Raw genomic sequence first — 13,357 nt, 5'->3', positions numbered from 1 at the left:
ACTGAACGCGCATGTCTTTGCATGAGCTGATAGCGAAAACAGTAGCTAATGCCGCAGGGCCTGGATCTGTGCGCATTCTTCGTATCGATATACAAAGAGGGCAAGCAGAGCTTTTGTTCGATTCTTGGCAGCTGGTCAATCCTTAATCCCCGACTGACGACCCACTGGCTCCGCCCGCTCATGACAACAACAGCCCTCGCGAGGAAGAATGGTGCGAGCCGAACTCCTTATTCTCTGCAGGCCCAATTTTCACTCTTTCGCCTCTCTCCTTTGACTGATAGCTATGCTTGCTCTCCCTCGATGAAAAAGGGCTCCTGCTTCGACCTCCTCACCATAAACCCCTCTGAATTGCGCCCGCACTACGTCAGTCGTTGCGACCATGGCGTACAATAAGGCTTACAATCCAGATGCGCTCCCAGCGTAAGTGAGATATCGATCCGGGCACGCTCGATGATGATGAAACGCTAATACAGGCGCCTTTTGAATTTAGACATGCGGAGCCTGAACAGGTATGGTAACCACGTTGGCTGCTCAATCTGCTCATTGCGGCCACTCACTGTTTAATCTTTCTAGGCAGCCCAAATGATCGGTGCGATGCAGATTAAGCCAGGAAACCAGAAAAATCAACATAGACCTCCACAACAACAACAACCTTCGCATGGCGGAGTCCCACCTCGCGTGCCAGCACCGTCAAGCGCTCCAAGTTCTCATCAATACCCTGCACCCCATCGGCCCCCTGCAGGTCCCCCGCGTTCAGCCTTAGACCGACCTCTACCCAACGTGCCTCTAGGCCAAAGCCAACAACGGCCTGGTGGCCTTCTACACCCTTCTCCTCCGCCCCAGAACTACGGATTCGGGCCTCCTCCGTCGCAGCCTGTGCGCAATCGCCCCCCGCCTGCATCACGTCCTCCTGCAACGCCGCAGCCACTAGCTGTCCCCAATGATGACCCGCAGCAGCTGTTCCCGCTGTTTCGGGCTGCCAACTCATCCCATTCAGGCGCGCTTACCGAGCAGGAGCTGGGCTCTGCTCTGGTAAACGGCGACTACACTTCTTTCCACCCCAAGACTGTGAAGATGATGATCGGCATGTTTGACCGGAACAGGAGCAACTCGATCTCGTTCGACGAGTTCGTGTCGTTGTGGCGGTACCTGGCGGCGTGGCGAGAATTGTTTGACAAGTTTGATGAGGATCGCAGTGGGCGCATCAGTCTCCGGGAGTTCGAGAAGGCATTGGTAGCGTTCGGGTATCGTCTTAGCCAGCCCTTCGTGACAGTGCTCTTCGCTACATTCGAAAAGAAGGGGCGGGTAGCTAGTGGGCCTCCGACAGCTCCTCCGCCGTCGGGAATGAGCTTCGATTTGTTTGTTCAAGCATGCATAAGTCTTCGGCGTATGACGGACGTGTTTAAGCGGTATGACGACGATCGTGATGGGTATATCACGGTGAGCTTCGAGGAGTTCCTAACGGGTAAGTCAAACCTGCCGCGGGCTGGCTATGAATTTAATATAGGATCTAATGTGTATCTTGCAGAGATCCTCCAATTACAAGATTAAGAACAGGTGCGATCGCAAACGGTCGGATTTTGGAGTCCTTGCGTATATTATTCCCTCTTGTCTATTATTCTGTAAACAGCATATATTATACCCTGACCACTCTGTTTAATCGCCGTGAAATCTGTAAGCGCTGTAGGAATATCTGAAGCGATTCTTCCCAAACAGGCAATGATCTGTAGACGACTCGAACTGCTTTTCTTCCAAAGTTCCAAGCTTCTTCTTGTCTCACATCCCGCATGCTTGCTTATTCTCAAACCATCCCGGCCAAATCAGAATCGCAGCTCGCAGCTTTGCAGACCCCAGATGGAACCCTCAGAAGGGCGGGATGACACTGTTGATCGAATGTCCTTATGAATAAGGCCCCCCTGTTGATCAGCCTCGGATTGTTACCCCCTCGCTCCATTATTATTATGCGAATGCGGAAATAACATTCTCAGCCTCGGTGAAAGGGGTCGACTGGTTGACTCAACTCTGACGCCTTCGAGAACGTGGGAACGTGGGAGGGTCTCCGCTCTGCGTCTCGCATAAATTTAACGCTGCACTTGAATTTACGACTGTCATCGGCCGCTGCTTGTCGATAATTTTCTTTCTGTATCCTGCAGTATATATACTGAACTTTTTTTTTTCTGGAAATACATCCAGCGTTTCCTTCCCTGGTTGTGCCATTGATCTAGACCCGTCGGCTTGACCCGCTTGGAAAAAGCCAAGTCCGATACTTTTTTCCTACCCCAGACCACCTCTTCGCCTCCCCTCATTATTCCTTCGCCCGTATCTCCCCTGCTGCGAACATGGCAGTGCCTGAAGCTTCGCGCGGCGAGGGCAAATACGCCCAAGACGTGGTTGAAAACTATGACGCCACTGAGAAACCATCCACACCGTCTGAGACATCTCCCGAAGAATCATCGGACGGCGCGAAGCCCCGTCCTTCGTCGACAGAGCATGGCCGTACGCAAGTGGAAGGCGATGCGCCACCAGATACTCCGAACGACAACCCGCTGGATCGGGTACCGTCTCAGGCACAGAAAATAGGAAAGAAGAAGATTGCGGTGGTTATGGGTGCACTTTGCGTATGATCTCTTTCCCCCCTAGATGTTATTATCGGATCGTATGCTAACTGATATCCTGGGACATACAGCTCGTTCTATTCCTTGCAGCTCTCGATATGGTATGGGGGATTACCTGACATTTGTCTGTATTGCTGGTTACTAACGATGATACCCTGACAGACAATTATTTCTACAGCCCTGCCGACGATGGCAGCCGATTTCCATGCCTCCGAAAGTGGATACTCGTGGATGGCGTCTTCCTTCTCTTTGACCAACGCAGCCTTTGTCCCGCTTTGGGGCAAAGTAAGTGATATCTGGGGTCGAAAACCTATTCTTCTTCTTGCCAACGCCGCATTTCTTATTGGAAGTTTGATATGTGCTTTATCAATAAACTTGCCTATGATCCTAGCTGGAAGAGCGATCCAGGGTGCCGGGGCTGGTGGAATTATCACATTGGCGAATATCTGTGTCTCCGACCTATTCAGTGTTAGGTTTGTTACTTTTGTTACTCCAAACAGTGTTTGCATGTGGCTGACAGTGTCTGCAGAGAACGTCCGGTCTACTACGCTCTTTTTGGTGCCACATGGGCTATTGCAGGCGCTTTGGGCCCACTTGTTGGTGGCGCATTTACTACCAGCGTCACCTGGCGTTGGTGTTTTTATCTCAACTGTAAGTTTCACGGACGGCTTGCGCGCTGCAGCCGAAACTGACGTCCTACTAGTGCCGATTGGCGGTGTGTCTTTTGCTATTCTTGTATTCTTCCTCAAGATAGACTCGCCGAAGACTCCTTTATGGGCTGGTATCAAGACAATCGACTGGTCCGGTACTCTTCTTCTCGTTGGAGCTACACTTATGTTCTTATTTGGCCTTCAATTCGGCGGCGTCAATTACCCCTGGGACTCTCCAACAGTCATTTGCCTCATCGTATTCGGGATAGTGACATATGTCCTCGCGATGCTTAATGAATGGAAGATAGCCCGCTACCCCATTATTCCGATCCGCCTCTTCAGCAACTGGCACAACGTCATCGTCCTCTTCATCTGTTTCTCCCACTCTATGGTCTTCATGGGCGGCTCCTACTACCTCCCTTTCTACTTCCAATCCGTCCTCCTCGTCAACCCCATTCTCAGCGGTGTCTACCTCCTCCCTCAAGTCCTCAGCCTCTCTCTCCTGTCCGCCATTACCGGAGTAATCATCAAAAAAACTGGCCGCTATCACGAACTTATCTCTATCGCTTTCGTGTTCCTCACCCTCGGATACGGCCTCCTCATTGATCTGAAACCATACGCCTCCTGGCCCCGCCTTATCATCTACCAAATCATCGGCGGCGTCGGCACAGGACCCCTCTTCCAAGCCCCCCTCGTGGCCCTGCAGGCAAACATCCACCCATCCGACATGGCCGCAGGAACCTCAACCTTCTCCTTCCTACGCCAAGTCTCCACCGCAATCTCCATCGTTATCGGCACAGTCATCTACCAAAACATGGTCGTCAACAAACAAAGCACGATCACGGCAGCCGTTGGACCAGAGAAGGCGCAGACCCTCCAAAACGCCTTCTCCGAGAATAACCACGACCTTATTCGCTCGCTCCCGGCTGCACAGAAGGATGTCGTTTTGGGAGTCTTTACTTTCTCCCTCTCCCGCATCTGGATCTTCTATACCGCTATGGCTGCTATTGGCATGCTCACTTGCATCTTTCTTCGGCCTGTAGAGCTCAGCAAGACGCACACTGTTGCGAAGACGGGGCTGGAGGAGCAAGAACGTGCGAGAAAGGAGATTCTGGAAGCGCAGGCTAGGGATAAGGCCGCGAAGTTGTCCCAAGGCAAGGAGACGGTGTAGCTTTGTAAATTTGTACATGTTTGTTGAATCGCCCTTCTTGTATAGTAGGCGTTTTTTTATTTTTATTTTTGAGTACACACTAGCGACATACTTTGATACCAAGATAATAGATAATCTAGACTTGACTCATTTCATTTAGACATGGTATAATAAGCTCAAAATAGGTGTAGGATGAGCTGTGGAGAGTTGAGGTGTTTATTAGACTCAAGTTGCTTGTTCCTGTTCCTGTGAAGCAGTGACTGATGGAATCAGTCGTAGGGCCTGCCAGTGCGCGCGAAGGAGAAATCCATTCATTACCTATTTATTCAAACTAACATTATGAACCTAATGAAACACCCGCCCTATACCCAAAACATAGACAGATTGAGAGGGAAATGAGGGAGGGGGAAGCCCCCGGAATACATGGAGAGAAACGCCAGGTGATTAACGAAACAAGACGAACGAAAATATAGAAAAGAGAGACACGATATCAAACAGTTTGAAATATATCAAAACTGGCATTCTGGAGTTGATTTCATTAACTCGGTTTTGTTTGAAGATGAAAACTAGATACTTTGAGAAGGCGCAGAGCAAGCACATCAGAGAAGGGGTATAGAGTGTAAGACTATGTAAACGAAGATGGATGAGGGAAGGGAATGTAAACCCAAAACAATATGGATAATACAGAAGGCAGGATCTTTGAAGTCGATAAACCCATACTCCCAATCCAACATATTTCCAAACGCCGCGACAATGCAACGAGAACGGGCTGAGGAGGACAAGAGACTGTGCATTTGGCACAGGCGGGGAATCACATCATTAAATAGAATTTATAAAACGAATGCTATGTTTTGGCTTTCTTTGTGGCGCCTTCCCCACTAGGGCCGCTCTCTGGGCTCTTGCGCTTCTTTTCTTGCTCTTCTTCCCGACCAAACCCGGGGCCGGTTTGCACCTGAGGAGTGGGGAATACGAGCGGACTGGGGAGTATATTGCTGTCCGGTCCAGAACGTCCAAATCCCCATTCAGCGGGAAAGAAGCTGGATGGCGATGGAAGAAGCGCATCAGAAACAAAACGGCTTGGTAACGCGGATATTGGCGTCTCTATGTTGTTGTTATTATTGTAGGCGTTGTTATTCTGCGCTGCTGCGGCTGCAGTTACTGGAGGCGGGGGCCTAGCAAACGGATTTGGCGGACCTTGAGCACCCGCACTATGTATTGCGCCAGCTGATGGAGAAGGCGGCGGTAATACGACACCTGGGTGACTGGGGTCAAGGCTGCCTTTGACGGGGGTTGCAGCCTTCTGTCCGGCAGAGGATGAGGATTCCGCGGTCGCACTACCCCGATCAGAACTTTCACTTGGTATCTGAACTTTAAGTTGAGGTCGTTTGGAGCCCAATTGTCCACTGTTAGTCCGTACAGGGGGCTTGATGTCCGATACATTTTTGGAAAGAGGGGTTGAGGTTTTAGCTCGCGGTGGGGGAGAATGGCTATGGGGTGGTTTCTGTTCTTCGGGTTCGTGCTGGATTGACTCCATCTTCGCACTTGTGCTCTCACCGAAGCCGAAAAAATTGCGCGCCAGCATCGATCCGTGATCATCGATCGGAGTAAATATGCTCTTTGACTTGGAAAGCGGTTTTATCGTTGGAGGCGACTGTGCTTTTTCCGTTTTCAATGTGGGAATCTGATCGGACGATGTTTCAGGAAGGGATGTCGTCCGCTGGGCCTGCGAATGCTGTTGACCTGCTAAATACGGCTGATTCACATGAGGCATGGGCGGGTGCATGGCCATAGTCGACGGTGGTTGTGCAAGTGCATGATGAGAGGGATGGTGCGGATGGTGCTGTGGGTGTGGTTGAGGGTGCTGCGGGATAGGTTGAGCAGGCATCGACTGTTGAGGCATGGAATGTGGAGGCATAGGCTGGTGTTGAGGTGGTGGTGGTGGCTGCTGATGGGGTCCCTGAGGGTGGTGGCCGAAATGCGCAAATTGAGGTGGTGGGCGTGGGGCCTGTTGGCCCATGCTGTGTGGTGCATTCGGATTATAGACCGTCGGATTGGGCATGTATGAAAAGTTGTTCTGAGGGGGAGGAGGCGGGGGCGGGGTCCCAAGATGAGGGCCCCCCCCAAGATTCGAGCTCACACGGCGCAAGTGATTCCTTGACGAGGGTCTAGACGCCCCTTGTGGTTGTGGTGTGCCGTGACGTGGATCGAAAGGTATGCCGTTGTGGATCGGGGGAGACGCAGAGGGTGCATGGTTGACATGTTGGAAACCTGGGTGCGCTGGCATGGCCATCATTTGAGGATTCTGGGATGGCGCACGGAGGTCTTCAGGGGCTGGTGTGGCATCTTCTTCGTCCTCATCCTCATCATCGCGTTTGCCGTTGAAGTCTTCCGGGCCTTTGTGTTCATGAGGAGGACCGATCTTAAACAACCTAACGTCAGATCTCGTATTCGAGTGGCAGCGGGGTTTTGCATGGGGTAAAGCTAACATATTGATATCGCGCAAGCGCGTCTCGCATATCACAGGAGGAGAATTCATAAAGTTTTTTGTTGTGACCAAAGATGATAACAGCGACATCTACTGAGCATAAAACCGCGAGTTCATGAGCCTTCTTGAAGAGACCGCCCTTCCGTTTCAGAAACGTCCTAGATAATCACAGTGTTAGACATGCGATCCAGATTCCCATTTACATAAAATCACGCATAAGACGAAAACATACACTGAGCGATTACGATCATCTTTGATCGCCTTGATTTCGATCTTTCTTCTACCCATTGGGAGAAATTGTGCGCGAGCGAGGCACGCGGCGCGGAGGCTATCGAGGCTGTACGGAAGGAGAAAGAAAGAGACGAGCCGGAAACCAAATCGTTCTTTTAGGATAAGCAGTCGCGCGTATTAGCGAAATAAATTCAGATAAAAAGCCGTGAAATAGGTCGACTTTGGAGCGCGCGATACGACAAGGAGGCCCCTGGGCATTTGTCAGACTCGAGACTTCTTGACCGTGATACGCGATAATTTGTCTTCGGGATAACAAGAGTGAGCAAGAGGAGACCCGAGTAAACGAAACAATAAGGTATCAGCTAGACACAGGGGAGGGAAGAGGTGCATTGAACGAGCGCTAATTGGGGGCCGGAGGATAAATAGAAGAGGGTGGTGAGAGCTTGAGCGCCGGTCGGGGGAGGGGAAGACGAGACAAAGGGGAGGCAACTTCGGGGCGAAACAAAGACAAGAACAAGAGCCTGAGGTAACCAACCTTGGGTGAGATGAAGATGGAGGACGAGGGATCGACAAGGAACAATATTCGGATGGAACAGATGGGGTGTACTCTGGAAGGGATGGAAGAAGAACGGATGATTCTTGGTCGAGACGCGCAGAAGATTCTAAAGATAGCCTGACTTAAAGGGCGGCAGTCCATAACCGCCGCCTTGCCGCTGCCTTAGCCGCCGTGCTATTTTTACCTGCCCGACGCTCCAGATTCTAGATCTCAGTCGCTAAGTTATTAACTGTCCTGGTCCCTGTCGATGTCATTCTCTCAAAGCTGAAGCCCATGCCTTTCACTACCTCGCCCTATCATCGCCATTACACCTCTCGCTCGCTGCGAACACCTGCATGTTGACTAACACAAGACTTTTCCAGTTTGCTTACTATATCACGAGTTGCCTGTGTATTCAAATGTTATTATACTATTCATCAATAATCAGAATCAAGGATTATTTTAAATGCTAGCTATCAGTGAATGCTGCAGTGTGCATTCTCTGCAGCACTCATTATTATTACTTCCTGCGGCCGCTGCCTCTGTGTGCACTGTGCCGCCAAGCGAGAGTGCTCTGTGCACCTGGCCTGACCACAGCTCCACAAGCTAAAATTAAAGGTGAAAACTAATCTGAGAGGCCGATTTGTCTAGACCCGGCATGATGTTACAGATGACGGCCCGGGTCCCCTTTCGAGTACAACCACACAGGCGAGTTACGCAGATTGACTGTGAAATGTGATCGTGCAGAACATAGGCCATATGTTCGGCCAGAAGGCACCACAATAAACAGATTCGCTGCCTCAGGCCAAGAAGACCAGGGCGATCGTGACTTCCCCATCGGGATGGCAGGAGGGCGATACTTGCCTATCCTGGCTAGGTTGTATGAAACGGGCAAAATCATAACTCAGAACGCGCTTTTATTGGGTGGTGCCCCTGACCAGTCATCTGCGCACCAAAAGATGGGCGATGAGCCGTCGCTTTGATCGGGCAGTCCATTCCACCTGAAAGCAGAGCGCAGTGGAAAAACTCGATGATATGGGATTTGAAATCCATGATAGCAATATGTTCATATCCTACGTAGCAATTGGGGTTGTGAATAGGGCAGAAATGACAGAATCCACTGCCCTGCTAAGGAGCTGCGAGAGCCAATCCCCTCAGAATGCAGACCCCTGTTTGACAGCGCAGCAACTGACAGGCTGGATCAACCATAACGTTGATTGAAGCATCTCCAGACGATCGTGGGCCTGGCAGAAACCAGCTGTGTCCTTATTTCGACCGTTGATTTGCCCGGGGGGTGGTGGGCAGGAATGGTCAACCACGGCTCCAGGAGAAGAACTGTATTTTGCGACGTCCGCCATACGTAGTAATAAATTTCACCCCTGAAACGAGCGACAGAGTAGATCCCTATCATCATCACCACCACCACCACCACCACCACTTTCTGCCTTGCGTCTGCCTCTTCTTTCCTTTCTCCTCTCCATTCGCCTTCTTCTCGCCGCCCTTTTCTCTTCTTTCCGTCTTTTTTTCCACTTTGCCTCCCCCCACCTACCACAATCTAGCTGTGGCTCCGCTCGTTACCTGTCTTGCTGCACGTCCGACGTGTTGTGCTGCAGGCAATCCTTAGGCACCCCCAGATGGCCATTGCTTTTTCCCTTGACCTTTGCAGAAACTATTCCGCCTGAGCCCTGATTTCAATCCCAGTGGCCTTTCCGTCTCCTTTGTATTCCTAACGTGCCCAGTCTTCCCTGCCGGCCTCCAATTTACCAACTCGTGTTATCGCGCCGCTCCCCGACCCGCCCACGAAAACAGTTGATTCAGCCGTCGGGCATCATCAATTACCATTCCGCTCTGCTGCTGTTGGCCGCGTCTCTCGGCGGAAGAAAAATCAGAGAGTCCAGAGCCCAAGATGCCTTCGTTCTCTCGCTTATTCCGGAGTAAAGACTCCAGTGCTGCGAAAAAGAACTCAAAAGCCCCTGCAGCGGAAAATAAAGGCCCTGCGAAGCCAACATGGACCGATGCATGGCAGCGAACGGAAGTCGGGCCAGAAGAGGTTCAGCAACTGCTGAGAGCTTGTACCCAGGAGCTCAAAGTACGAGGTATGTCGATTCACCCCCTCCTCGAGGAAATTGGAATATTGAATTCCTTGCTTCTTGTGCTGATCATTGCCTCGTTCCTCCTTGACAGCGCTTCAAACCCCGTTCATGTTGCTCCCATTCCGCCCGAGCTCCGATACTGTCACGGCCCGTACCTTCATTCGGAATTACTTCAATCAGTCTATAAAAAGAGGTTCGCCTTTTGCTGGAGATGAATTGGCACAAGAACTGCGGCTTACCGACCCGATGGTGAGTCCACAGCCTATATTCCCTAGATATCTAGTTTGGTCATGGCTCTTACTCGGCGTGCTCTTTTTTGCACATGGTTTTAGGTCTTATGCAGTGTGTTGAAATGGTGCTGGAGCAGACTCCCTGGAGGAGTTGTTACCTGGGAAGCTTACGAACTGTTCAAGGTTGGCGAGCAAGGTATGATCTAGAAATCCGGGGTTGCGCAGCTCGGGTGTACAGTATGCACGGGCTAACTTAATACAGACTCTCAATTTGCTCGTGACGCTTTCTCGACATTCATACCTATCAGCGTAGACTCAGACGCTCGGACCAAAATCATCATTGACTTTTTCGATCTCTTGACAGCCATTGCAGCGCATGGCAAGTCCAACGGTCTGGGAGGTCGGAAGCTTTCCCGCTACGCTGGATGGTGGGCTTTCGAACATACCGACACTGGAAGTGGTTTTGAAGCGGCCTACAAGAATTGGGCAAGGTACATTGAAATCCTATGTGCTAGGTGGTGGTTTATGTTTTGCTAACCTTTCAAAGCGCCGCCGATGCAACAAGTCACTTGTTCTTTGCCTATCTACGTTCGCTTTCACCTGATGCTCCTCGCGGCATGAACAGCATATCCACATTACCAATCGCCTTGCAGTCATTAGTCCAGGCCACAGAATACCCCCCTGAAACACCAACGCTTCTCCAGGTATCGACCACCAAAGTTGTCATGATTGTCGATACAGTCTCCCCGACCCCCTTCGCCTTACTGCGCCGTGCAAAGAACTTCGAATATAGAGACAGCGATGAACATCTCCAAGAATTCGCCGGGTATGAGGACCCAATGAAGGCCCTTACTGACGAGTGCCTGCGTGTTCTAAGATGTATCTCATCTACCAACCAGTCTGCAGTCGAGGAACCGGTGGCGGCAAACCGTGATGCATCATGGTCCAGGTTTGAGGATCTTGGATTCGGAGGCGCCATTGAACCTGCACTTGAAGAAAATGGTGCTCACTCAAGCTCTGCCCCAAAAGAATTCGGCGGTAGTTTGAGATCTGTGCCTCATTCTGGCGGTGGCGACCTCGGTCGCCCTACCACACCATCATGGGCTGATTTCATGTCGTCCGGCTTTGGCGATGACAGCAACTCTTTCAAGGCCCCTGTTGCTCCTCTACTTCTCCCTCCCGATAAAGTCCTTCCACCAATTGCAACCGTGCGGGGCCAAAGCTCGCAATCTCACAAACGAGGTCTCAACGATGAACCTTCTATGGATCCTGGTGAGCTGGCTAGTATCACAAACCTTGACATAGATGACTCTTTCTGGTGGGTTTGGATCAGCAGTCTAGCAGGCGAAGAGCCCACTGCGCGGAAAGCGGTCTTTGGACGTTGCGCATTGCTTGAAACAGTTATCAGGAACACAAAATGGTTGGTCCTCGAGGAACAGGTCAAGGGTGCTGCTCCTGAACCTGAAGCAGGCGCGTACATCGTCGAAAAGAAGCGTTTCTTCGGATTCTCGACTCGAAGGGGCAAACTCGGGCGCCGCAAGTCCTCAGCAAAGAAGATTGACTCGGTGGAGGATTCCTATAAGCGCCCCAACAACCAAGGACCGAATAGCAAGGCTAGCATAGCCCCAGATCAACACGCACGTATCCAAGCCGCCGCAGCTGCTCTTCAGAGAAAGCACCGGGAGGAGCAGGAGCTCGCCAACGGAACCAAGGCAGGCGCGGGTGATGATGTATCTAACCCGAAAAAGACTATTTCCATGATGACACTGCAACCATCCATCGTGAATGAAGCTTCCCAAGCTATGAAATGGGCCAGTAACTACGACAAACACGCCTACAGAGCAGCCTATCTGAGCGACACCCGTGCAGGAACTGGCGCTGCAGCCGACGAAAATAAGGAGCAACCAGCCCCATCGATGACAGCTAGCTCCAAACAGCCACCTACACCGCCGAAAGACTCTGCTCCTGTTCCCACCACAGAAGTACCAAACGCGCCTGAGAAGCCTACGGATGGTACAAAGACTGGCACTAATGTAACAGAGCCACCGACTGTGGAACCTCCGGTCAAAGCACCCCAGGAAACTGCAGAATCGGATGCGCCTCACAAGCTGAAGAAGAAAGCAGCTAACACCGGATTCAAGAGCATGTTTGGAACAAGTAAGAGAAAGGACACTGAGGGAAAGCCTCCTTTGAAGCCAACGGGAGCCGAAGGGTCGGCTGTTGCTGCTGCGCGCGCCGCGCTAGAGGGTAAAGCAAAGGCATCACAGGAACAACCACCTAGCCGCAGCGGGCCCTCAACCTTGAAAAAGAAGCCAGTTCCAGGCACACCCCCTGCGAAGACCACCAAATCTGATACCGAGACGGCCGCCGAGCCAGCTGCTGTTCCAGCTCCAGACCCCCAACCTAGCGAGCCCCAACCCAGCGAGCCTCAAGCTCCAGAGCCAGCTCACGAGCCCATGAGTGATCATCCCCAGATCCGCCGTGAGGCTGAGTATGATGCCCTTTCCCGAGTTGATACGAACGAGCAAGTAGCAGCGGACCGCGAATTCTCGAGATTTGACCAGGGACCCCTAGTGGACCAGCCGGCATTCGTTCCCGAAGACTCACCTGTTGAGGAAACACCTCCAAAGGCTGATCCTAGCCCTCCTGTGTCCCCGGTCTCGTCTACCTCTCCAGCCCAGGGCAACGCTTCTCAAGATCGTTGGGCTCAGATTCGAAAGAATGCGGCTGAAAGGATTCAGACTGAACCCCGCGCAAGTACCGCTGACGAAGACGGCAACACTAGCGAGGAAGAAAGTAAGTACCCGGGCCACTCCGCTGAGTACATTGCATATGATGTTAACTTGATGTTTTCTCCAGGCTTTGAAACCCGCGCTGCGCGTATCAAGGCACGAGTTGCTGAATTGACTGGAAACATGCAATCTGCAAACCGGTCTTGAAAATAAGTCCATTGGTTGCCTCGCCTGACCCATCTATCCGAATTTCATTTGTCCTCCTGATAGTTCTGAGAGTTGAGTTTTATTTGCTGAGTTATCTATTTCTTTTTGAAAGCTATATTCCCCTCCGATGTTTGTTTATTTCCCGTTCTATCAACTCTCTTTTTTCTTGAGATATCCTATCTCATGGCTCAGCCTCACCTGTTCTCAGTTTCAGGACAGACGTATGCGTGACGCCATCCACGTTTATTATGATTGTCGTTCGCCTTGTAATCCTCCCCTTTCTCTACGGCCGTTGGTCTCACCGCGGCAGTGACACCTACTTATTATTGTTGTTCTCTTTATCCAGTGTTATATTCCCCCTCTTGTCTTTATGTTTCATTGCCTTTGCTTCTACATTCGTGACTTATATCCTATCTATACTTGATATTA

The 13,357-nt window shown here is 51.2% G+C and overlaps 4 protein-coding genes across 4 annotated transcripts; 3 read left to right on the top strand and 1 right to left on the bottom strand.

The window, feature by feature from the left end:
• Positions 1 to 379: 379 nt before the first annotated feature.
• ASPVEDRAFT_126670 (uncharacterized protein) lies at positions 380 to 1,551 on the top strand (the record flags this gene model as incomplete). The annotated part of the gene is made up of 3 exons (XM_040806383.1): positions 380 to 420; positions 491 to 509; positions 574 to 1,551. 3 exons carry the CDS (start codon positions 380 to 382, stop codon positions 1,549 to 1,551), a joined length of 1,038 nt encoding a protein of 345 aa, XP_040665855.1.
• A 788-nt stretch (positions 1,552 to 2,339) lies between these two features.
• Positions 2,340 to 4,436, top strand: ASPVEDRAFT_51349 (MDR family MFS transporter; the record flags this gene model as incomplete). Its single annotated transcript, XM_040814463.1, has 5 exons — positions 2,340 to 2,618; positions 2,687 to 2,716; positions 2,778 to 3,088; positions 3,145 to 3,266; positions 3,319 to 4,436. The coding sequence occupies 5 exons, from the start codon at positions 2,340 to 2,342 to the stop codon at positions 4,434 to 4,436; spliced, it is 1,860 nt and encodes a 619-aa protein (XP_040665854.1).
• An 823-nt stretch (positions 4,437 to 5,259) lies between these two features.
• rlmA (SRF-type transcription factor RlmA) lies at positions 5,260 to 7,188 on the bottom strand (the record flags this gene model as incomplete). Its single annotated transcript, XM_040814462.1, has 3 exons — positions 5,260 to 6,834; positions 6,902 to 7,058; positions 7,133 to 7,188. 3 exons carry the CDS (start codon positions 7,186 to 7,188, stop codon positions 5,260 to 5,262), a joined length of 1,788 nt encoding a protein of 595 aa, XP_040665853.1.
• Positions 7,189 to 9,572: 2,384 nt separating this feature from the next.
• On the top strand, positions 9,573 to 12,928 carry ASPVEDRAFT_127623 (uncharacterized protein; the record flags this gene model as incomplete). The annotated part of the gene is made up of 6 exons (XM_040806478.1): positions 9,573 to 9,762; positions 9,851 to 10,008; positions 10,092 to 10,185; positions 10,252 to 10,480; positions 10,537 to 12,785; positions 12,849 to 12,928. 6 exons carry the CDS (start codon positions 9,573 to 9,575, stop codon positions 12,926 to 12,928), a joined length of 3,000 nt encoding a protein of 999 aa, XP_040665852.1.
• Positions 12,929 to 13,357: the final 429 nt, after the last annotated feature.

The sequence above is a fragment of the Aspergillus versicolor genome (genome assembly GCF_001890125.1).
Source record: "Aspergillus versicolor CBS 583.65 unplaced genomic scaffold ASPVEscaffold_3, whole genome shotgun sequence".
In the NCBI taxonomy this organism is placed as follows: Eukaryota; Fungi; Ascomycota; class Eurotiomycetes; order Eurotiales; family Aspergillaceae; genus Aspergillus; species Aspergillus versicolor.
The sequence above is the reverse complement of the archived record's forward strand: the minus strand, read 5'-3'. Positions and strand labels throughout refer to the sequence as shown.